This window comes from Mixophyes fleayi, chromosome 5 (assembly GCF_038048845.1).
Source record: "Mixophyes fleayi isolate aMixFle1 chromosome 5, aMixFle1.hap1, whole genome shotgun sequence".
Taxonomy (NCBI): Eukaryota; Metazoa; Chordata; class Amphibia; order Anura; family Limnodynastidae; genus Mixophyes; species Mixophyes fleayi.
Window position 1 is genome coordinate 264,407,122 of NC_134406.1, and position 23,812 is coordinate 264,430,933.

General features: G+C 44.0%; 1 protein-coding gene across 2 annotated transcripts in view; it reads left to right on the forward strand.

Annotated features, from left to right (window-relative positions):
• FAM91A1 (family with sequence similarity 91 member A1) overlaps nt 1-17,571 on the forward strand; it is a 34,317-nt gene extending 16,746 nt beyond the window's left edge. Inside the window, exons 10-24 of one of the 2 annotated variants that reach the window (XM_075214032.1) lie at nt 1,306-1,344; nt 2,481-2,593; nt 3,299-3,417; nt 3,539-3,651; nt 4,478-4,564; nt 5,018-5,141; nt 6,156-6,304; nt 6,446-6,580; nt 6,873-6,986; nt 8,149-8,221; nt 9,177-9,329; nt 10,999-11,103; nt 12,232-12,355; nt 13,015-13,084; nt 14,615-17,571. In XM_075214032.1, coding sequence (XP_075070133.1) covers nt 1,306-1,344; nt 2,481-2,593; nt 3,299-3,417; nt 3,539-3,651; nt 4,478-4,564; nt 5,018-5,141; nt 6,156-6,304; nt 6,446-6,580; nt 6,873-6,986; nt 8,149-8,221; nt 9,177-9,329; nt 10,999-11,103; nt 12,232-12,355; nt 13,015-13,084; nt 14,615-14,806 — 1,710 coding nt within the window. In that variant the 3' untranslated portion in view covers nt 14,807-17,571. The remainder of the gene's footprint in view (nt 1-1,305; nt 1,345-2,480; nt 2,594-3,298; nt 3,418-3,538; nt 3,652-4,477; nt 4,565-5,017; nt 5,142-6,155; nt 6,305-6,445; nt 6,581-6,872; nt 6,987-8,148; nt 8,222-9,176; nt 9,330-10,998; nt 11,104-12,231; nt 12,356-13,014; nt 13,085-14,614) is intronic. The other variant, XM_075214033.1, reaches the window with a different exon arrangement.
• The last annotated feature ends 6,241 nt before the right edge of the window (nt 17,572-23,812 follow it).

The following is a 23,812-nucleotide window of genomic DNA, read 5'->3' on the forward strand; positions in this document are numbered from 1 at the left end:
CTATAGCAGAACAGACAGGAAACCCGCTGTGTGTAGTATATAATCCTCCCCCATTCTCCCAGATCACAGCTTTATCTACAATATCTTCATTTCTGATCAACTCCTGAAACGATTACATGCACCACATGCGCATTATTTGCATCTTTCATATAAGCCAGCTTGTGTTTTTATGTTTAATGGTCCTTTAAGTGGACTGACATGGTGCTTGTGTAGCAGGTTATATATCTGTTTGCTTTTGTTTTCTAAAGATGCATTTGCTGGTGTCTATCAGTTAGTATGAGACCCGTTACACTGCATTAATTGTGTCTTCATGTTCTAACCACAGTGTTTAGTGCAGTTTAGAATATATCCTTTGATTACTTTATGTGCTTGTGGTTCCAGTGAGGAAATGGAAAGCTGCTGTTCTTTCAAAAGATTTTTTTGCAGAGATTAATGTTTCTTTTATGAGAGCACAGCCTGCTACTTGCAGTAGCCGCACATAGCTTCCGGTGCTGTCTGTTATCTGTGTCTTTCGTCATTCAGGTTTATATTAGATGCACTATATTTAGTGTATTCGGGGATATTGTTTAAGTACAGGCTGTGAGGACACCCATCACATACATAGGTGCACGCTTACAAACGCTTGGCAGATTTAAATGTGTGGGGTGAAAATAGTTAAAACCTCAATTAAGACGCCTCTAATATCACATTATGACCCCCACCCCCAATCAAAAAATTACATTTTTTTTCCTTTTTCTCCCAAACCACCACTCAGTGTAGCTTCATTTATGGCATAAATTATGTGTTTGGGAATATCTTTATTATACGGGGCACTTTTGTGTGTAAATATTAAAAATTTAAACTTATCAAGCCGGACAGCTGAAGCATTGTTGCTACAATGTACAATTGTTTTAAAAAAAATAATTATATTTTTTTTTACAAAAGTCGCTGCCTGACAAATTCTATGAAGTGAGTAGGGGATGAAGGAGGATGTGAGCTACTCTTTTGTCTATCTTTTCAAACTGAATTGATACATGGCTGCCGAAATATGCAGCTCACAGTGAGATAGGTTAGAATTGACATTAATATATGCTTTCTGCAATAATGTAGCAAAAAAAGTTATTGGTTGAGTTTCTCTTGAAGCCTCAATGATGAATGATTCAACCCCACAGTTAGTAAGTGTAGAGCGCTCTATGTCTGGGATAGTAGACAGGCATTGATGGGTGCAGACTAGTTTTGCATTAAGTGTTTTGTGTATATATAACTTGTACGTACACATGCGTCGTTAGCTTCTATTTTACCCTGCAAATATGGTTTCTTTTCCAGCTTGCCAATGTCTTGGAGATCGATTTGTCTTTAGTAAAGGTATGGTATAATATTGATACACGAGACTAGTTTTGGATTGCAGTAACTTTGGCCTACCACTAGATGGAGCAGTGAGATAAACAGTTGTAGGAGGACACTGAGCATTTTGTTACTTATGTCTTTGAATATTTTATTAATGTAAGTGAAGTTGAAGCAGACTTTATTGCAGCATTTGCAGCCTTTTGCATTGAAAATAGTGTACTCCCATATTGTTTTATCTCCTGGGTTAGATTAAAATAGACATGGTCACTAATTTGAACTATAGCATCTGATTGATAAACAATCCTGAAAATAAATGGTATATAGCTGGCACGTCGTTGCCTTTGTTTCTACCGATCCAGGAGACCTAAGACGTGCGCACTAATTAATCTTTCAGCAGTAAGTCCCCCTTAGGGCTTGTACTCAAAAGTTTCATGTCCTAAAACTAGCATATAGGACCATAGGGTATATTTACAACAGCTTGTGACTGCATTTCATGACGTAGCAGTGTCTGGATTCAGTGCAATGGTTTATACCTAATAATGTGGTGTATTCAGTTGCCTGGTGTAGTTTAGAGGGATTAACTTTCCTTCATAAAATAATATAAATACGGAATTAATTCAGGAATCCTTATTTGTATTTCTTAGTATTCTCTATGTAACATTGTACTTTATACAATAAAATATCCCAGCAGTTAAACCTTTTAAAGCTTCTTTCCAACGTCTGGTTTTCCGCCTCTTAAATTTGATACTGGGAGAGGATGTTGGTCTTAATAGATTTATGAAGGTATCCAGTGACTCTAGATGTACCGGGAGGTGGGTCGTAGACTCTGCTCCTGTCCGCGCCCTTTTCTCTCTTCCTGTGACGGAGTACCCATGAATATTGGTTTAGGCCACAATATGGCTGCCTCCGCTGTATGAAGACAACAGGAGCAACTTACAGGCCAATTAGGCCACGCCCCTAACTGGTAAAACCATATAATAAAGTTTCAGCATGGTCGTCCTGTATCAAAATTTAAAAAATCTCTCTTGTTTTACCTGCTGAAAAATGACCTTGACCAGCTTTGACGCAGAGTCCATCCACAAGCTGCAGTGATAGTTTACTCTGGAATAGTACATAAAGATGTGTAACAAGTTTTGTTGATTTTCTGTCTCCAGAATGCCGTTTCAATGTACTGCCGTTTGGGGTTTGCCCTGAAAAAGGGACAAGTGATTAATCCTGACCAGCTGCACCCGTCGTGGAGGAACGTCCCATCTGTAAACAGACTAAAGTAATTATTGTCCCATTTATATTTTCACACTAATTTCATGTTTTATGTTATGCGTGTGTATAAAAAAATAATTCCACCCAAAAGTAAAAACTATAGTTTTGGCTGAAGTTACGCAAGATAAATTTAAAGTGCAACATACCTGCAGGACAACAGTGCGCGGTTCTGCAAGATCACGGGTGGGTTGTCGAGGAGAAAAAAAAGGATCATTTGTTTTAACTTCTTTAACTGCAATCAAAACTGAAGTGGGGTTTTTTTTTTTGTTTTGTGTTTGTTTTGTTTTTAACTAACTTTTAAATATTACCATCTAGCCTTACATTCATACATACAATTACAATACAGCACTGAATATTGTTATTTGTATCTGGAATATGCCTTGAGGTTATAATATTTGGTCATGTAATCTCTAACAATCAAGATAATCAATCACTTGTTGGTGTAACGTCAGATTTTACTGGTGATATAAGATCGTTGACCAACCAGTTTTCCCGCATACTCCATCAATAAGTTGAACTTTGAGCAAGAGAACAGTTGTTGTTGATCGTTTGTGGTTTACAGTTGATTAAGGGGCAGAGTGACTTTCCAAGTTTCCACTGGCCAGTGATATAATGTAATGCAACACGAATCACATTATCCTGTATGGTTTACCGATACTTGGCTGCCTTCATATACACTAGACAACATAGAAAACTGTGATTTCTGATACAGGAACACCTTGGATCCACAGAAAATGCTGCTTTCCTGGGAGAGCTCAGAAAGCAAGAGCCCTGTACAAGATCTGGCCTCTTCAGCCACAGACACCGACACCAACAGCCAGGAAGACCAAGGTAATGGAGGGTTCATATGGTTTGGATGCTTCAGTCATTTCGTACAATAAGAGATTTGGGGTTTGCATGTGTTTTATGAATTGCCTTTGTTATTTTTTATTTCTATTTTATTTTTTGATAGCAGATACCTCTAGTGTGAGCAGCCTGAATCTAACAAGTGGACACACAAAACGTATCGCGTTCCTGTTCGATTCCACGCTCACCGCCTTCCTGATGATGGGAAACCTATCACCTGTAAGACTTTGTCCTGCAACTGTACTGTCCGGTTTTCATGAAAGCTGTATCTTTTATTTTTCTTATGTGATACATTCCGTTAACATTCAGTGAATCAATATTCTGAAATAAACCAAATGTTTACATCAAACCTCTCTGTCTGAAGTTACCCATTAAAGGAGAAGCCTGGGGTACTTGATGGTAACACTCCTTCATACAAAACCTGCACATCAGTGTGCCCCTCCTACAATGGTGCAGCACACTGTACAAGCAGCTCTGTTAGGGCAGCAGAGGAGAGTTAGTGTGCGGATGAGAATTTGGAGGTGGCAAAGTCCATTGTGACAGTCACACTAAGAGGTTATGGGTATCTCAGTGTTGAAGCAAGCAAAGAAATGATCTAGGAATTGATTCGTAGCGCCAGGGGGGGTCAGTAGGTGGCTGACGTGTAGCACCCGGGGGGGGGGGGGGGGGTCAGTAGGCGGCTGACGCGTAGCACCCGGGGGGGGGGGGGGGGGAGGGGTCAGTAGGTGGCTGACGCGTAGCCCCCGGGGGGGGGGGGGGTCAGTAGGCGGCTGACGCGTAGCGCCAGTGGGGGTCAGTAGGCGGCTGATGTATAGCACCCGGGGGGGGGGAGGGTCAGTAGGCGGCTGACGCACTTTACCTACTGTAACTTTAACCTGCCTTAAACCATGTTTATTTAGTGCAGATCTTAGGAAAAGGTAAAGTGCCCCATACCATATCCTATATATAACGCTTCTGGTTACAGCATTGTATGACCTACGGGAACAGCAAATGTACTTGTATCAGTGGTGTCCTGGTCTGCTGACTCTGATTTTGTGTGTTACAGAACCTGAAGAGCCATGCGGTGACCATGTTTGAAGTGGGCAAATTGTCAGATGAGACTTTGGACAGCTTCCTTGTGGAGCTAGAGAAGGTACATTCATATAGTAACCGAATGGACACATTCTGGCCAAGATAAAATGTAAAAGGAGCAGAGTTCTGACACATTTATAGCTTTGTTGTGCTCCCTAAAATCTTCATATTAATGGTCACCTTAGTTTCTTATATAGTGATTTATTTAAAGGGCGAGGAAAACCGCTCTTTATTATATAGCAATGGTTGTAAATTGCGGAGCTTAATAATATATGTGACACTAAGAATTATTGTTTTAGCACCACGGCGTAATACTGTTGTTGCGTCATCATGTCACCAGGAAAAGTACCAAATTTACCGAAATCACGCCCTTGAGGCAGTTACATTAAACCAGTACTTTAGTAACCTGGTATTCACAAATCTGGACGACAAAATAATTTTCATGTGTAACTGTTCTTCAACTTGTCCTAATGACACCTGTAGGAAGATCATTTCATTGTCTATATTCTCCTAGGTACAAAGCACAGGTGAAGGGGAAGCACAAAGATATTTTGATCATGCTTTGACCCTACGGAACACCATCCTCTTCCTACGCTACAATAAGGATCTCATCGCTCAACCTGAGGCGGCCAGTACAGGTACCGGCACATAGCGGGGTCTCCTCTGTATCATTGATGGTGTTGCAGTCCGCCACGGGTGGCGTCGCTGTCTAACTTCTGCTAAAGATAATAGTGTTTTCTTTCTTAAACAGCAACAAGGTTCAATTATGCTGTAATTTATACTTCCAGATATCCACTTTCAGAATAAACACACCCATGTATTTTGTTACGTTATACGTATATGTTACTAGGAAAGACATTAGACAGGTTAGAAAAATAGGTTTGTTTACTTTGAGGCAAAAAGGCCTTAGAGGTTACCTAATTAATAGTTATCAATAATATATATTCATGGTTGCTACAATAATGTGTCTAATTAGCTTTTGCTACCAAAGACCATACAGATGAAGGAATGGGCAGTTTCACCCTCGCATAGAAAGGGATTATTTACCCCAAGGGCAGTTAAGCTATGATCTTCTGTACCACACCAGATGACAAATTTCCTTATAGAATTTATAAATGTATCTAAAGCCTTTCTTCCAGGAAGTGATCTCTGATAGATATATATATATATTTTCATCTTCATAACGATACGTAACTACATAGCTGTAGTCTTGTATTATACAAGTTTATAGATGTATTGTTCATATAGAGTTACTGCAGATAAGTGCTTTTTGAGCAATAAGTGCAGATGATCTGCTTTAAAAGGTCCCAGGTCTGCTCACGTTGTTTTATTGCTTTACGCACAGAAGGAGAGTAGTGATTCACCCAACTCTTCCCATTATACTTCCAACTTTCATCCCCGTAGAAGCTGCCATCTTGCTCTGCAAATCGACGGCTGCATTTGTGCAAAAGTAGTCGCGTGACTTTACAAAACAGCATTTGCAGAGCGCTTTTGCACTTTAGTAAAAGACCCTTAGTGCGAGCTTGACCAATATTAAGATCACAATGTTAAAGTTCTTACCGGAACTCCAGAAATCTCTCTGGATGTGTCACCTAGACACTTGTATATGCTTTGCTGCTGTTAACGTTCATTGAGAACAGCCTGTGTTGTAGGGTTACCGCTGGATCTGCTGCGATGTGAGAGCCTCCTGGGTCTGGACCCAGCCACTTGCAGCCGAGTATTAAACAAGAACTACTCCCTCCTGGTCTCTATGGCGCCTCTCACCAATGAGATCCGGCCAATCAGCAGCTGCACCCCTCAGGTAATATCACCCTGCTGACGATTGTTTGTTCGCTTTGCTAGGACTGGTCAGGAGTCGACCAAACTGTTGCAATTCAATATTTGCTTTTGTTAATAAAACCTACTTTACTTTTTTTTTAACTACGTATTTGTTTTTTTGCAGCATATTGGACCAGCCATCCCAGAAGTGAGCTCTATATGGTTTAAACTTTACATATATCATATTTGTGGTCATGGACCGCCGACCCTCTTGCTATCAAAAGGAACCAGGCTGCGGAAGTTGCCAGATATTTTCCTGGTAAGCCCTCTTTACGGTGACGGCGTGAAGCCAGGTTTGCCGTTGCTGTGCACCAGAGACCCATTAACTGCAAGACATTGATTTGCAAGATCCTGGCTTTGTGCTGAGCTTGGGACTTCACATCAATAGCTCCTTGTAGGAGGATGGTCCTCTTGTAACCGTACATGCAGCGTCCTGCACTTCTCTGTAGAGTGATTCAGACCCCCCTACCCCCACTTAAATGATTTCATATGGCTTCTAGTCTTTCCCAGTTTCTGCTCACGTGGTCCTACTGAACAGTTGTGTCTTACAGGCCTACGACCGGTTATTGATTACATCGTGGGGACACGATCCAGGTGTGGTTCCAACATCTAATGTTCTGGTGATGCTGAATGATGCATTGACGCACTCTGCGGTCCTCATTCAGGTTTGTCTTATGTCATTAATCCTCCCATTCTTATAATAACATTGTATGTACAATTACACTTGTGTTTTTCTGCCTCTAATGCATCTTGGTAATGCTGAAGATGGACCATGTGATTGGCTCACATTGGACTCCGATAGCATCACCATCTTTAACAGGATATTCGAGGCCTAGATAGTGTACGTTATACTACAGGAAGGTACATTTCCTTATATTGTCAGTGTAAGTTACTTTCTGATTAAATAGTTTCATTTACATGGTCCTGTAGGGTCATCCTTACATTAAACAAGGGATTACCTTGGGAATTTTGGACAGAGCTGTATTCATTAATTATAACCAAGACTTCATTCACAGAAGCCCAAGTTAGTGCCAGCTCTAAATGCAGCCCTGTACGTATATCCTGAACTCGTACTGCACAAACAGGCATTGATGTCAAAGTTAATAATTTTCCCCTTTACCTAAATATCTGATTTAGAAAGTACAGTACTTGCAGTTGGGAAGAAGATTTGTGCAGATAGATGTGATTTTGGTGGTGGCAGCGAACACACATAAGAGAAGAAGGGTTTATGTGGGAAAATAATGGCAACAATGGTGCTCATTCAACTGTTAAACTGCTGATTGCAGAAGAGACAGTAACAGAATGTAAGCTTTTCTGTATAGATGTTTCTTTACAACTAATTTAGTTATATCCTGTAGGAGAGCTTTAACAGTGAGATTAGTTTTCCTTTATAACACAAAGCCATGGTGTGCTGCAACCAATCAGCTATCGGCTTTCTTTGTTTTGAGTACAGTAACCTTTTTTAAACTCCTTTGTTAATCGCTAGCTATGTTTTACATCGAATGAATCCGCTATGCAGCATGTTATTACATGAGCCAATACTGGGGAAATAGAAAGTGTCAGGGATCCTGTGTGTTCAGTCAAAGCATGAGTGTACATAGACCTGATAACATGTTACATCTGTGTGTGCAGTATGTGGATAAATGTTCATTCTGTAAACTATTGCAATTAGTGATTTCTAAATGTTTGCCATCTACAATAGCGTTTTCATGAAAGCACGTGCGGTAGTGGTTTCTTTATTAGAATTTTTCATTCCTTTGTGATGAACACTTGCACTTCATAACCACAAGGTGGAGCTAAGCTTATTTCCCTATTTGTCCTGCATAGGGTCATGGCTTGCACGGGATGGGGGAGATTGCACATGTTCCATTCCCATTTGATGAAGCAGAACTGCAAGGAGGTAATCTAAATTACTGACGGACCTAAAACCATGTGTCATCAGTCTTTATGTTCATTCTTTGTGCTATTTTCCCTGTAAAATTGACATACATTCCACACAAGGGAATATGCAGCATTTAATTGCCTCTCTTTTTTAATTCTTGTTTGCCTGGAGCCCAGAATTTGGGGCAGGTGCAAATTGACGTAAGGGGACGCGATATGTTCTGCGGAGACACGTGGCGGCAGAGTTTCTGCTCATTTTTCCTTGCGTCCCATAGAGGTGCACAGAAAAATTAGCGGACGTTGCTTACCGTAATAGCTGCCAATATGGGCATCTGAACATCGAGGCGATTTGAATCTGCTCCTTTGAGTGTCAGAAAAAAAATCTCCTTCCTCACCATCCTTGTTGTCCTTGTGTAGGATACGTAACAGTGTTTCTTGTTTGGAAAGAATAATTTTATTTGTAAAATATTTTACTAGATACAAATACATTGAGGTTACTCCTCGTTTTCAAGTATGTCCTGGTAGACTTGTGAAATGTCCATGACGTCCTTTACAAATGCCGTACTATTTCTGAACCAAGCCACGCGATTTCATAAAAAATTCATGTTTACACCGACCGCGGCAACCACGTTCTGTGCCGACGTCACCAGATCGTGTAAGGGCTGAATCCCCCTCTATTCCGGAAACTAAGGTTTTCATAAAGGATGTTATTAACACAATATTTGAGTTGTGGTGAAAAGGACAAAACAAAGAAACTATATTATAGATTCTATTCGGACAAGGTGTTGTCTCGATCCATCCCAAACTTCTGCTATTCATGATTCTTTCCCTTATCCCTTCTCTGACCCCTCTGGGTCTATTTTGCCCATTTTGAACCCTACAAATTGAATTAAAAATAGTGTTTGTCTTTAGACCTTTAAGATGGTTACAATCGGGAATGTTCGAAATGTTTGTTATTCGTTTCTTGTCTTCAGAGTTCTCCAGCATCAATATGGGTGTACATAAAGCCTTAAAGGTCCTAAGAGAGAGGATAGATCTGGATCACTTCTGTGGGTACATCACAATGCTGAACCCCGCCAGGCACCACGTCAGCCAGAGGAAACTGAGCGACGCCTCTGACGGAAAAGGTATTTTGCTTAATTTCTGTAGGTAGCGTCCATTCATTCCCGCGTCCCACTTGCAGTAGCGGCCTGCGCTCTGATAGAGCCGCACGTGTGGCAGGATAATGCTCGGCGCATTGTAGCTACAAAGTTACTCTGCTCGCTGGCTTGAAGTAAAGTAAATTGCAAAGAAATGTCATTTGTTAATATATTATTACTCTTGTGTGGTGGTTGATGAGCTCTCATATGAAACACTTTACAATATTCTTCTAGTAGGATGTAGCGGTGATGGTCAGTGGTGTAGTTGGCAGGTAGGAGGTAGTAGTATTACTATGCTTCCATCTACCTTATTGTTCAAGTTACTTCTACCGACAGATACCTGTAACGGCCTTAGTGACAATATGTCAGAGACAGTCAGCAAGTCACATACAACACAGCCGTATGTGGATGTCTATGCCGTATCCGTCCCAGTCTCTGTGTGTGCAGACGGAGGGGAGAGAGGCTCAAGTAGTCGTCACCTTTGATGATGGGGGTCTTTGTACATCTTCTATATGACTTTTCAACAAGAAGATTAGTCACTTACAAGTGCTTACCAGTACCTGAAACCTCATGGGGAGAAGATACACCACACACACAGGGACGGAGAAGGGGTACACACACAACACACAAACACACCCCCACCCCACTGTGGTTAGAATTTATCCCAGTGCTGTGAAGCTGCAGTACTAACCACTGTGTCATCATGAATGAGTCATATCTGCGTACAATCCAGAAAGACTATACAAATATAAAGCAGCAGGTAGAACCCACTCTTCAGTGATGTATCCTGGGGATCTCTTAATGCCTGTGCTGTGCACGTGGACAACAATGATCTATATGTTACAGAACTTGCCACTAGAATAAGATGCAGATACTGTCACAGGATACAGATGATCTGACTTTTAGCTGTCCCTTTTCCCATTGGTTTCCTCTCGTGTCCTTAGTGTGTTAAGCAGTAAGTGGTTGTGTCCATTAACATTCCGGTAATAGATTTAAACCAGTTCCAACCACTAACATGAGCTGAGGGTATCGGAGATTATCTATACGTCATGACCCTCTTGTAGTTCATGTAACAACCTGCTGTATGACAGGAGCATTGAGGTGTTGTCAGGACAGACTCAGGAGTAGATGTAATATTGTTCCATCTATATTTTAATAACTGCTGTAAATAGGCAACGGTGGGTATAACAGGGAGTGAACATGTCATTGTGATCCCGTCAAAATCAGTTCTAGTCTGCGGTAAATTAGAATTAATACCAATATTTCAATCTTCTATTTTAAATCCTTCAGGTGACATCTGACTATACAGGAGAATACGATAAACGGCTTTTACCTCCTGGGATCTATAATGATCTCTTGGAAAGAGGAAAGAAAGATTTTTAAGTTTGGGAATACAGTGCATGCATTATCTGTTTATTTTTTCTTTAAAGCACAATATATAAAAAATATATGGATCTTGTAAAATAAGGATCTTGTTGAATTGGAATGTGTGACAGACTCTCATAGAAATGTGGCTAGGTGCATTGAACAACAACTTTTAATTCAGACACTCTGGGGAAAGTCAAGGCCACTTAAATTCACCCTCTTCTTTAACACATGAAAATATTATCTTCTGGTTTCAAAAGTTTAAACGTAACTTTATTGTTAACCCATATAGAGGAATCTTGCCTGGCGTTCGACTCTGATGTGAATGGCAGCACCGAGTCCTTTGAGCTTGTTGTGGAAGAACCAGCTGTGGATTTGGGACAAAAGACCAATGAAGGTGAATATTTCAGATCTGTCACCGAGACTGTTGCATCTACCTCAAAGAGAACCCTGTCCCGTTTTACAATAAGTGATGAAGCCTTTGTCATCCATCTAAACACACTTCGCTGTGATGCTTGGGGGGAGGGGGGGGGGGATAAAAGAGGCTAAACCTCTCCAATTATTTTCCATTGTCCATAAGGGGTGTCTTGCACACAAACATTTCATTTGTCCTATTGGGACATTAAACTCCTTACCGACTCCATCAGATTTCTTTCTAGATTAACATTACTCTGAACACAGATTAAAAGGACACTATTGTTGTTTTATACTTAGGACCGTATCTGTTATTACAAAATAACATGTCATAATTATTATGTTCTTCTCTTAACGTCCTTTCGGATCTCTGTATCGCTGCAACATCAGCCCCAGGTATTGCTTCGTTTACACAGATCGGCTCAGCTTGCCTAAGCCGTAGGCAACATTATTAATTACTGTAAATAGTGATAATAGCTCTTGTTTAATATAAATCCCAGTTTCAGCGATCAAACTACTGAATTTAAAACTCCATCCAAACAAAAATGTCCAATCAGGAATTTTTGGCAGCTCCTTGCATCCAACGTTCCTCAACCTGCTGTGGACAGCTCTAAAAACACACAAAATAAAATAAAAGTATATTAAACACCATCAATTGTAGTCTGATTAAAAAAAAAAAAAAAGCAGCGTACATTTTCACAATGATATTATGCTTATATGTATGTGACTTCCTAAAGTCGATCCTCTGCTGAATCACGTATGACCGGATAACTGTAAGATTTTGCACGTGTTTATTTGTAGTCCAAGACACAAACACTGTTTATTCTGCAAAGCCAATTAAAAACCCTTACAAAAGCTTATCTGAGCAGGAAACGGGGTCCAATTATGAGATCTCTTTATGTCCGGACTATGGTACAGATGTTCCACGGACGCAAAACTTTCCCCGTCTCCTCATACAGCCAGCGATGGCACCATAACACTGTGTCGTACTTTACTTTTTCCTGTATATTGCTGTAAAAACATGAAAGCACCATGTAAATGAAATCAGCTCTGTGGAGAGAACATATGAAAGTGTTTCAGTAGACCCTGATATACGATGTATGTGTTTCAGCGCCAGCGCTGGAGTCTGACTGGGTCCCGCTAGAGTTCTGCTATGGAATCCCGCTCTTCAACTCCGAGCTCAACCAGACGGTGTGCAAGAAAATCGCTGCCCACGGACTGTGTGGGAAAGACAGGTAATCGGCCACTGAAACTGTGTAACCTTTCTGTCGTGGCCTGTTTTATTTGTAGGGATAGACCTGCGCTCTTTCCAAGTCTGTATACTTTACTTTGGTCTGTTTTATATATTTGTTGTATTTTGATTGTGTATAAGTGTAACTGCGTATTGCCACAAGCGTACAGAGAACTGCAGGAAGTTCTAAGGACAATGCAAGTTAGGAGCCTGTCCTGTGAGAGAGGAGGTAACGTGGGTCCCATAAACCTCGTCCATTAAAGAAATGCAGGTCAGGGCTCCAGAAGGATCCTGGAAAACCAAGTGTTTTCATGTACCCAGACTAAGGATGTGCATTGATCCCCTGCAGACCTTCAGTCTTATGACGTGCGGAGTTCTAATCACTAAATGTCGTCCTTAGTTCAGCTATCAAAAGAGAGATTTTGTTTCGGCAATTCATTCTTTGACATCATTAATGTAGAGCTTATACGCCTGTCTTATTGTTTGAGATAGAGATATATATATATATTAGTGTGTATGTATATTTATGCACAGAATTGCTTTGTTCTGCGTCTGTCACATGATTAGCCCGGAGTCTACACTGAATAAAGAGTGGTTTGAGATTTCAGATCTATTAAAGGTTCTGTTATATCGCACAGTCCAACGTCCTCTCTGTCTTTACAGCCTTACACATCTCCTCCATTCCAGCCGGAAGCTCTCCCTGCAAGTCCTCAGTTTCGTTCAATCATTCCAGGTAAAGTTTGTGGATATTTTTGGTATTAACATAGAAACATAGAATTTCACGGCAAATAAGATCCGCTTGGCCCATCAAGTCTGCCCTTTTTTTTTTAACCTATGGTACCTTAAATCCTATTTGACCACTTATTCTTTGTAACAATATCCTTATGTCTATCCCAAGCATGGATAAACTGCTCTACCACCTCTGATGGAGACTATTCCACTTATCCACTACCCTTTCTGTGAAGTAGTTTTCTCACATTTCCTCTGAACCTGCTTCCCCCCAGTGTCAGTACATGTCCTCGTGTTCTAATACTTCTCTTCCCCCCCAGTGTCAGTACATGTCCTCGTGTTCTAATACTTCTCTTCCCCCCAGTGTCAGTGCATGTCCTCGTGTTCTAATACTTCTCTTCCCCCCAGTGTAAGTACCTGACCTCGTGTTCTAATACTTCTCTTCCCCCCAGTGTCAGTGCATGTCCTCGTGTTCTAATACTTCTCTTCCTTTGTAGAATGTTTCCCTCCTGCACCTTGTTATAACCCTTGATATATTATTTTTTTAGCTACTTTTTTCCTTGACCTAGCATTCATAGTAAGCTGTTATTGTTGGCCTGTTGGATGTCCTGGGCTGGAAAATTAAATTATATAGCGACATCTTTAGAAAGATGTCTGCTTACTCTGTATTTTTTATAAAATTACATTTGTAATTTGATATTGCTTTTAAACCCGTCACAAATATTGTCTCTGATCTCAAAATATATCTATAGGCATATGAGCATTTGGTTTGTCTTTGCACACACTACCAAATTCATTATATATGAAATTGACAGTGTGACATCACTTGATGATGTTTGAATGGGCAGCATATTGCCCAGTGTAGAGTCTTTAAATCTGAACAATGGTTCATATTTAATTTGCTGCAGGATCTAATTTACCTGGCAACAGAGTGTAGCCCAAAAGGTTAGCGTCCAGCCGTCCTGTAGACACTTAGGGGGGTATTCAAATGTTAGCGAGACCGCTAAAATACTCGCGCTCCAAAAATATTACCGTTAATATGGTAATATCTCGCTGAATTTCAGCTCGCAGCTCCTTGAGCCTTGAAATCCAGCGAGTAAATTACCGTATTAACGGTATTTACGCGCAATATTACCGTATTAACGGTAATATTTTTGGAGTGCGAGTATTTTAGCGATCTCGCTAACAATTGAATACCCCCCTTAGTGTTTATATTTGAAGACAGGACCATCAAAAGAATCTGTGAGTAGATGCTTAGTCATGCAGCTAATATAGGAGAATATAGGACAGTGCAACTCTGCTAAGTGTGTCTGTAAAAATATTTCAGCTCTAAAGTTGTTGCATACACTGAAGCTGCTAAACAAACATCCCCAATCAATTCTGTGAGCTCAAGTAATTGATTCAATGCCGGATTGATGCTTTGTGGTAATTGCAGTTGAAGTTTACTTGCAGAGAAACAACATAAAAGCTTTCTGAGGAGGGTTCAGATGACCCTGTGCGTTTCTTATACGTTGACCCTCTTGTGTACTTCTAGGAAAGCAGCTCTGCCATGGACCATTTGTCGGAGACTAGCACGTCAAGCATGCTGGCCCAGCCCGGCCCGACGGAGGCCGGTGTTCCTCTACCTTCAAAGAGCTTAATATTTCAAGACGGTGTTCTGTCCGAGTGGAATGGGCGAGCTCGCGTTTCTGCTCACCACGTGCACATACCAAGCGAGCAGGTCTGACCGCGAGCGCGTCGTCCGTCCATCTTGGTGTTCGTATTTATTGCTGCTGTGTAGGCTATGTTTTAGCAGCGTGATTGTAGAGTCTGTGGCCGGTCACTCTGTCTCTGCGTTCCTTATACATTCCTAGAATGCCTTTTAGAGATTTAGGGGCGAGCATAGCAAGAACTTATCCAACCATCTCTTAAACAATTAACACAAGAACCACTTATTTCAGCAAACGCCACTTACCCAACATTTCCGAGGACCAAATTATTTTTTTAATTTTTTTTTTTTCCTTCCTCTCTTAAATTATTGTTGTAAAATACAATATTGTTCAAATCCGCATTTGGTTATTAAATAATGTCAACTGGAGTTTCTCTATTCCGAATGAAAAAACATGCATGCCCACAACAACTCTGCATTATTAAGGTTTTTAAACATTTGTAAACAAAAACGTACAATATATGTAATAAGTTTGTGACATTTTGTCTAATTTTGTAATTTTATTACAAATATTTGTGAAACACCCCCACACACAAAAAGAATAACGATTATATGCAAAATATATATTTACTTTTGAAGTTGTGTTAAATTAGCAAGTTATCTTGGTTAAAGCAACACACAAAAGCCACTTTTTTTTTTTTTTTAATGAAATAATACTGTAAATTTAAGAGTTTAATAGTTTATTAAATTTACCCTGTATAAAGTAAGTCATGTTTTTTCTGTGTTGTGTTTTGTAAAACTGCAATGAATGAAATGGTAAATACTCAGTATATGCTGTTGCGCAGTGTTAACAAGTCAATTTTCTTTTTACTTGTAAATCTTTTTTGGGTGTTTAATGCCATTCAGAAGTTTGAGTTCTGTTTTTGTAACCGCTGCTATTGAACAAGCAGTCTTTGATCTATCAGCACTCAGTGTAATGTGGATAATTTTATCACTATAGACTTATACGCCTGTAACTTTAATCAGCAGCTTAGGCTGTGTTTCCAGTGCAACTCGCAAGACTTTTTAATAGGAAATAATTTAATCAATTACATCCTTTTGTACCATATTTATCCAGCTATCTCTAAACAAAGTATCCACACTGCCAGCAGATTTTTAATTATGGTATATATGTAGATGTTGTCCCAAGTAATTTTTATGGTGTCTTCGTTTGATTTCTTAATAGCCAGTTTTTATTTCTGTTATTATAGATTTTGTTTGCATCTGTAAAAGACTCGTTTGTGTCACTATTCTGTGGTTACTCTTGTGTACAACTAATTTATCATTTGCAAATCTCAGCCCATTTGCTGTTGCAGTGCACTGCGTTTTAAAACAATTTGACTGTGTTCTAAACTGTACGAATCTCTAATGCTGTCTAAGCATCTGTCAGAAAATGGGATCTGTCTCGGAGAGTAAAGGAAAAAGACCAGAGTACACTTTTTCTGCAGTTCTATAAACCAACTTGTACAAGAAATAAAGTCTCCGTTGTAGATGCATTGTGGCTAACTGATAATTTATAAAAAAAAAAAAAATATTTGCTGCCATGAAATGTAAGGTAATAGAATTTTCTCTTAGTAAACAACACAGTGAGCGCCAGGCAGTTCAGGGTCCACTGCTGACAATTCATTACAAGTATAGGCAGCCTATGACCCTCTGACTGTTGTGGCACTACAATTCCCAGCATGCCCCACCCTAGAGAGCCCGATATTTCTATCTCTCATTTAAAGGCTCAAGGCTTCAAGCTTAGTCCCTTTACGGAGGTGATGGCATTCCAAGGGTTTGTCAATAAACCACCCTACTTACCTGGGCTCTAATTGAGTTCCCCTGTGGCTTGGTCGGTCCGTGGTCCAGTAGGCATTACATGGTACAATGGCCTCCTAAATGTGTATATATGCAATTTTATTTTATTATTTAAAAAGGATTTCTGAGTGTATCCATAATCCTGGCAATTATTCTGGATGAGTGGCAGCGAATAAACTGTCTGCAAGTTTCTTTATTCTACTTAAAGTAATAAACAGACCACAATCCGTCAACGGACTGTGAGAATTTATCATGTGAATACTGTATGATGTATTTAGAAACGATACTGTGATATGGAAATAAACCGTTCAGGCAGAATGCAATTGTCATTTGCTGAAGATGCAGCCATAAGTCGGCTATAAATGAACTGCTGTTCTCATTAGTAAAAGTCCAGTTTGTTAAGCCGATGATCAGATTACGTTACGAATAGGAAAATGATGACTAGATTTGCAGATAATGAACCTGCTTTATTTGAACGTTGGTGCATGATAATAAAACAGGTTCAACCAATTCCAAGATGAGGTGATAGAATTCAACGTTTTCTGCAGCCTGAGACCAATTGAATGTCTACACTTCATGAATAGATCCTTCAATGTATCACTTTTCTAATCCATAACAATTTCTCATTACTGTTAGGCTACGTTATTTATTCACTAATGTCACTAGGCGCAATGTGATGCTTTTTCGGACTTTTATTGAAGAGCAACGTGGCTTACACAATTGAGCAAGATATGATTTGATACAATTATGTGCCCTCCCGGTCTCATAACAGATTTGGGTCTGTACAGTTTTCCAATATCCGCTACTCGTTATATTGCTCCAGTTTCTGACCTCCTTTTTGTTAAATCCATCTGGGTCATATCGATTTAGGGCAGTCCTTTTTTGTTTTCTCTGTTGATTTTCAAATACGAAACAGTGTTAATAATGTACATTGCAGTGTACCAATGTGTCTAAGTTGGTATATCGAACATATTTACAAATAAACTGTTGCTGATCCAATCTGATATTGTGTATCTGGATTTAATTGAACAAAGGAATAGTGAAGTCCTTGCCGTGTGAGACCATACGGACCAGGAATAATGTCTGGTAGAGAAGACCTTGGTATACCAGACTGCAGTAACCGAATATTCAGCATCACAAGATAGGGTTCTTACACAAGAGCAGTTAGAAATTGAGTATACACAAAACTTCATATTTTAACAACTGAGAGTTTTTCTGCGGGTTTGAAAAACCAATCAGATTCCAGCTGTCATTTATTTAGTAAAGTCTATAAAATGACAGCTAGAATCTGATTGGTTGCTATTGGCAACATCTCCACTTTTCAAACCCACCGGAAAACTCTCAGCTTGATACATTTACCCCCAGGTGGTAGATTTTGCTTAGACACAACCCATGATAACCAAGCACACTCCTCTTCAAGGAAAAATCCTCTTAACACTCATGACAGAAGACCATAAGTTTTAAGCTTATTATCCCACATGTCTTTGTCAAGACTAGCAACATATATGCCATTTACCAAATGTGATATTGAGCAATAAAATATATAGGAAAAGTTTAATTGTAACCCATCAACTCACCTATTCCAAATGCCAATGGTAATACCCTATAGCCTGGTTACTGACTGGCTACGATACATTTGGAATAAGAAGAGACAGTGGACTCATGAAACATGAACCAGTCGCTGTAGAAATGTCCAGACTGTCGGCTGCTGGGCACTATGACTGTCCTTCATGTATCTCAACGGAACCTCCTTCCTCTTCTGGTTCTGGAACAGGATTACTGCTCTTGTGCTACATGGGCACTCCTGTGTTATCCACCAGCTTAGAGTGGTCCCGGGATGTTTCTTTTGGCATCATACTCTTTGCTGGAGACAGAGCCAGGACCCACGTTCTCGGAAGTTGTGGCGTCAGGTGTTCTCCCCAAGGAGACCACAGAGATCACCAAGGAGGGACAGAGAGGACAATGATAGCTGATCTCTAGGACCAATTGAGATGACATTCAAGTAGCTCTTCAAATCAGTTCTGTCCTTGATGTGATGATGCTCTGCAGCACCAACCGGCAATCCTACTGTAATATAAAATGTGTGTCCATCAAGTGCAACCTTTCAAATCTCTAATACCTGCAGATAACAGATAATAATATAGAATTAGACAACATCCACCCCCATTTACAAGGTTTGCTATGTGTCAGTCCCTACTACCAGCATAAGTAACATTCAACCTTAAATAAGACACTTGTTTTTTTTATAGCTAAAAAATATATTTTTAAAAAATTGTATAATGTCAAGTAAATTACAGATCTGTTAAATATATCTTTTAATATAATAAAATTACTTTTATATTCAAGGCCAGTGAGTTTTGTGATGGACCTTGGCACTGTCCTTGATCAAAGGAACATTTCCTTGATGTACTGCAATTGTATTACTGTAGAAAAGAAACCTGATGAGCTTTGTTCCTGCAACAGTTATTCCTGAAGCAGCATTAGACCCACCTGCAGCAGTGACTCCTTCCTGGAGCAGCTTTAGACCCGCCTGCAGCAGTGACTCCTTCCTGGAGCAGCTTTAGACCCGCCTGCAGCAGTGACTCCTTCCTGGAGCAGCTTTAGACCCACCTGCAGCAGTGACTCCTTCCTGGAGCAGCTTTAGACCCACCTGCAGCAGTGACTCCTTCCTGGAGCAGCTTTAGACCCGCCTGCAGCAGTGACTCCTTCCTGGAGCAGCTTTAGACCCGCCTGCAGCAGTGACTCCTTCCTGGAGCAGCTTTAGACCCACCTGCAGCAGTGACTCCTTCCTGGAGCAGCTTTAGACCCGCCTGCAGCAGTGACTCCTTCCTGGAGCAGCTTTAGACCCGCCTGCAGCAGTGACTCCTTCCTGGAGCAGCTTTAGACCCACCTGCAGCAGTGACTCCTTCCTGGTGCAGCTTTAGACCCACCTGCAGCAGTGACTCCTTCCTGGTGCAGCTTTGGACACCCGTCTGCAGCAGTGACTCCTTCCTGGAGCAGCTTTAGACCCGTCTGCAGCAGTGACTCCTTCCTGGAGCAGCTCTAGACCCGCCTGCAGCAGTGACTCCTTCCTGGAGCAGCTTTAGACCCACCTGCAGCAGTGACTCCTTCCTGGTGCAGCTTTGGACACCCGTCTGCAGCAGTGACTCCTTCCTGGAGCAGCTTTGGACCCGCCTGCAGCAGTGACTCCTTCCTGGAGCAGCTCTAGACCCGCCTGCAGCAGTGACTCCTTCCTGGAGCAGCTTTAGACCCGTCTGCAGCAGTGACTCCTTCCTGGAGCAGCTTTGGACCCACCTGCAGCAGTGACTCCTTCCTGGAGCAGCTTTGGACCCACCTGCAGCAGTGACTCCTTCCTGGAGCAGCTTTAGACCCGTCTGCAGCAGTGACTCCTTCCTGGAGCAGCTTTGGACCCACCTGCAGCAGTGACTCCTTCCTGGAGCAGCTTTGGACCCACCTGCAGCAGTGACTCCTTCCTGGAGCAGCTCTAGACCCGCCTGCAGCAGTGACTCCTTCCTGGAGCAGCTTTAGACCCGCCTGCAGCAGTGACTCCTTCCTGGTGCAGCTTTATACCCGCCTGCAGCAGTGACTCCTTCCTGGTGCAGCTTTATACCCGCCTGCAGCAGTGACTCCTTCCTGGAGCAGCTTTGGACACCCGTCTGCAGCAGTGACTCCTTCCTGGAGCAGCTTTGGACACCCGTCTGCAGCAGTGACTCCTTCCTGGAGCAGCTTTGGACACCCGTCTGCAGCAGTGACTCCTTCCTGGAGCAGCTTTGGACACCCGTCTGCAGCAGTGACTCCTTCCTGGAGCAGCTTTGGACCCGCCTGCAGCAATGACTCCTTCCTGGAGCAGCTTTGGACCTGCCTGCAGCAGTGACTCCTTCCTGGAGCAGCTTTGGACCCGCCTGCAGCAGAGACTCCTTCCTGGAGCAGCAGTGACTCCTTCCTGGAGCAGCTCTAGACCCGCCTGCAGCAGTGACTCCTTCCTGGAGCAGCTCTAGACCCGCCTGCAGCAGTGACTCCTTCCTGGAGCAGCTCTAGACCCGCCTGCAGCAGTGACTCCTTCCTGGAGCAGCTGTGGAGACCCGCCTGCAGCAGTGACTCCTTCCTGGAGCAGCTGTGGAGACCCGCCTGCAGCAGTGACTTCTTCCTGGAGCAGCTGTGGAGACCCGCCTGCAGCAGTGACTCCTTCCTGGAGCAGCTTTAGACCCGTCTGCAGCAGTGACTCCTTCCTGGAGCAGCAGTGACTCCTTCCTGGAGCAGCTCTAGACCCGCCTGCAGCAGTAACTCCTTCCTGGAGCAGCTTTAGACCCGTCTGCAGCAGTGACTCCTTCCTGGAGCAGCTTTGGACCCGCCTGCAGCAGTGACTCCTTCCTGGAGCAGCTTTGGACACCCGTCTGCAGCAGTGACTCCTTCCTGGAGCAGCTTTGGACACCCGTCTGCAGCAGTGACTCCTTCCTGGAGCAGCTTTGGACCTGCCTGCAGCAATGACTCCTTCCTGGAGCAGCTTTGGACCTGCCTGCAGCAGTGACTCCTTCCTGGTGCAGCTCTAGACCCGTCTGCAGCAGTGACTCCTTCCTGGAGCAGCTCTAGACCCGCCTGCAGCAGTGACTTCTTCCTGGAGCAGCTCTAGACCCGCCTGCAGCAGTGACTCCTTCCTGGAGCAGCTGTGGAGACCCGCCTGCAGCAGTGACTCCTTCCTGGAGCAGCTTTGGAGACCCGCCTGCAGCAGTGACTCCTTCCTGGAGCAGCTCTAGACCCGCCTGCAGCAGTGACTCCTTCCTGGAGCAGCTTTAGACCCGCCTGCAGCAGTGACTCCTTCCTGGAGCAGCTTTGGACACCCGTCTGCAGCAGTGACTCCTTCCTGGAGCAGCTTTGGACACCCGTCTGCAGCAGTGACTCCTTCCTGGAGCAGCTTTGGACCCGCCTGCAGCAGTGACTCCTTCCTGGAGCAGCTTTGGACCCGCCTGCAGCAGTGACTCCTTCCTGGAGCAGCTTTGGACACCCGTCTGCAGCAGTGACTCCTTCCTGGAGCAGCTTTGGACACCCGTCTGCAGCAGTGACTCCTTCCTGGAGCAGCTTTGGACCCGCCTGCAGCAATGACTCCTTCCTGGAGCAGCTTTGGACCCGCCTGCAGCAGTGACTCCTTCCTGGAGCAGCTTTGGACCCGCCTGCAGCAGAGACTCCTTCCTGGTGCAGCTTTAGACCCGTCTGCAGCAGTGACTCCTTCCTGGAGCAGCAGTGACTCCTTCCTGGAGCAGCTCTAGACCCGCCTGCAGCAGTGACTCCTTCCTGGAGCAGCTCTAGACCCGCCTGCAGCAGTGACTCCTTCCTGGAGCAGCTGTGGAGACCCGCCTGCAGCAGTGACTCCTTCCTGGAGCAGCTGTGAAGACCCGCCTGCAGCAGTGACTCCTTCCTGGAGCAGCTTTAGACCCGTCTGCAGCAGTGACTCCTTCCTGGAGCAGCAGTGACTCCTTCCTGGAGCAGCTCTAGACCCGCCTGCAGCAGTGACTCCTTCCTGGAGCAGCTTTAGACCCGTCTGCAGCAGTGACTCCTTCCTGGAGCAGCTTTGGACCCGCCTGCAGCAGTGACTCCTTCCTGGAGCAGCTTTGGACACCCGTCTGCAGCAGTGACTCCTTCCTGGAGCAGCTTTGGACACCCGTCTGCAGCAGTGACTCCTTCCTGGAGCAGCTTTGGACACCCGTCTGCAGCAATGACTCCTTCCTGGAGCAGCTTTGGACCTGCCTGCAGCAGTGACTCCTTCCTGGTGCAGCTTTAGACCCGTCTGCAGCAGTGACTCCTTCCTGGAGCAGCTCTAGACCCGCCTGCAGCAGTGACTCCTTCCTGGAGCAGCTCTAGACCCGCCTGCAGCAGTGACTCCTTCCTGGAGCAGCTGTGGAGACCCGCCTGCAGCAGTGACTCCTTCCTGGAGCAGCTCTAGACCCGCCTGCAGCAGTGACTCCTTCCTGGAGCAGCTTTAGACCCGCCTGCAGCAGTGACTCCTTCCTGGTGCAGCTTTAGACCCGCCTGCAGCAGTGACTCCTTCCTGGAGCAGCTTTGGACACCCGTCTGCAGCAGTGACTCCTTCCTGGAGCAGCTTTGGACACCCGTCTGCAGCAGTGACTCCTTCCTGGAGCAGCTTTGGACACCCGTCTGCAGCAGTGACTCCTTCCTGGAGCAGCTTTGGACCCGCCTGCAGCAATGACTCCTTCCTGGAGCAGCTTTGGACCTGCCTGCAGCAGTGACTCCTTCCTGGAGCAGCTTTGGACCCGCCTGCAGCAGAGACTCCTTCCTGGTGCAGCTTTAGACCCGTCTGCAGCAGAGACTCCTTCCTGGTGCAGCTTTAGACCCGTCTGCAGCAGTGACTCCTTCCTGGAGCAGCAGTGACTCCTTCCTGGAGCAGCTCTAGACCCGCCTGCAGCAGTGACTCCTTCCTGGAGCAGCTCTAGACCCGCCTGCAGCAGTGACTCCTTCCTGGAGCAGCTCTAGACCCGCCTGCAGCAGTGACTCCTTCCTGGAGCAGCTGTGGAGACCCGCCTGCAGCAGTGACTCCTTCCTGGAGCAGCTGTGAAGACCCGCCTGCAGCAGTGACTCCTTCCTGGAGCAGCTTTAGACCCGTCTGCAGCAGTGACTCCTTCCTGGAGCAGCAGTGACTCCTTCCTGGAGCAGCTCTAGACCCGCCTGCAGCAGTGACTCCTTCCTGGAGCAGCTTTAGACCCGTCTGCAGCAGTGACTCCTTCCTGGAGCAGCTTTGGACCCGCCTGCAGCAGTGACTCCTTCCTGGAGCAGCTTTGGACACCCGTCTGCAGCAGTGACTCCTTCCTGGAGCAGCTTTGGACACCCGTCTGCAGCAGTGACTCCTTCCTGGAGCAGCTTTGGACACCCGTCTGCAGCAATGACTCCTTCCTGGAGCAGCTTTGGACCTGCCTGCAGCAGTGACTCCTTCCTGGTGCAGCTTTAGACCCGTCTGCAGCAGTGACTCCTTCCTGGAGCAGCTCTAGACCCGCCTGCAGCAGTGACTCCTTCCTGGAGCAGCTCTAGACCCGCCTGCAGCAGTGACTCCTTCCTGGAGCAGCTGTGGAGACCCGCCTGCAGCAGTGACTCCTTCCTGGAGCAGCTCTAGACCCGCCTGCAGCAGTGACTCCTTCCTGGTGCAGCTTTAGACCCGCCTGCAGCAGTGACTCCTTCCTGGAGCAGCTTTGGACACCCGTCTGCAGCAGTGACTCCTTCCTGGAGCAGCTTTGGACA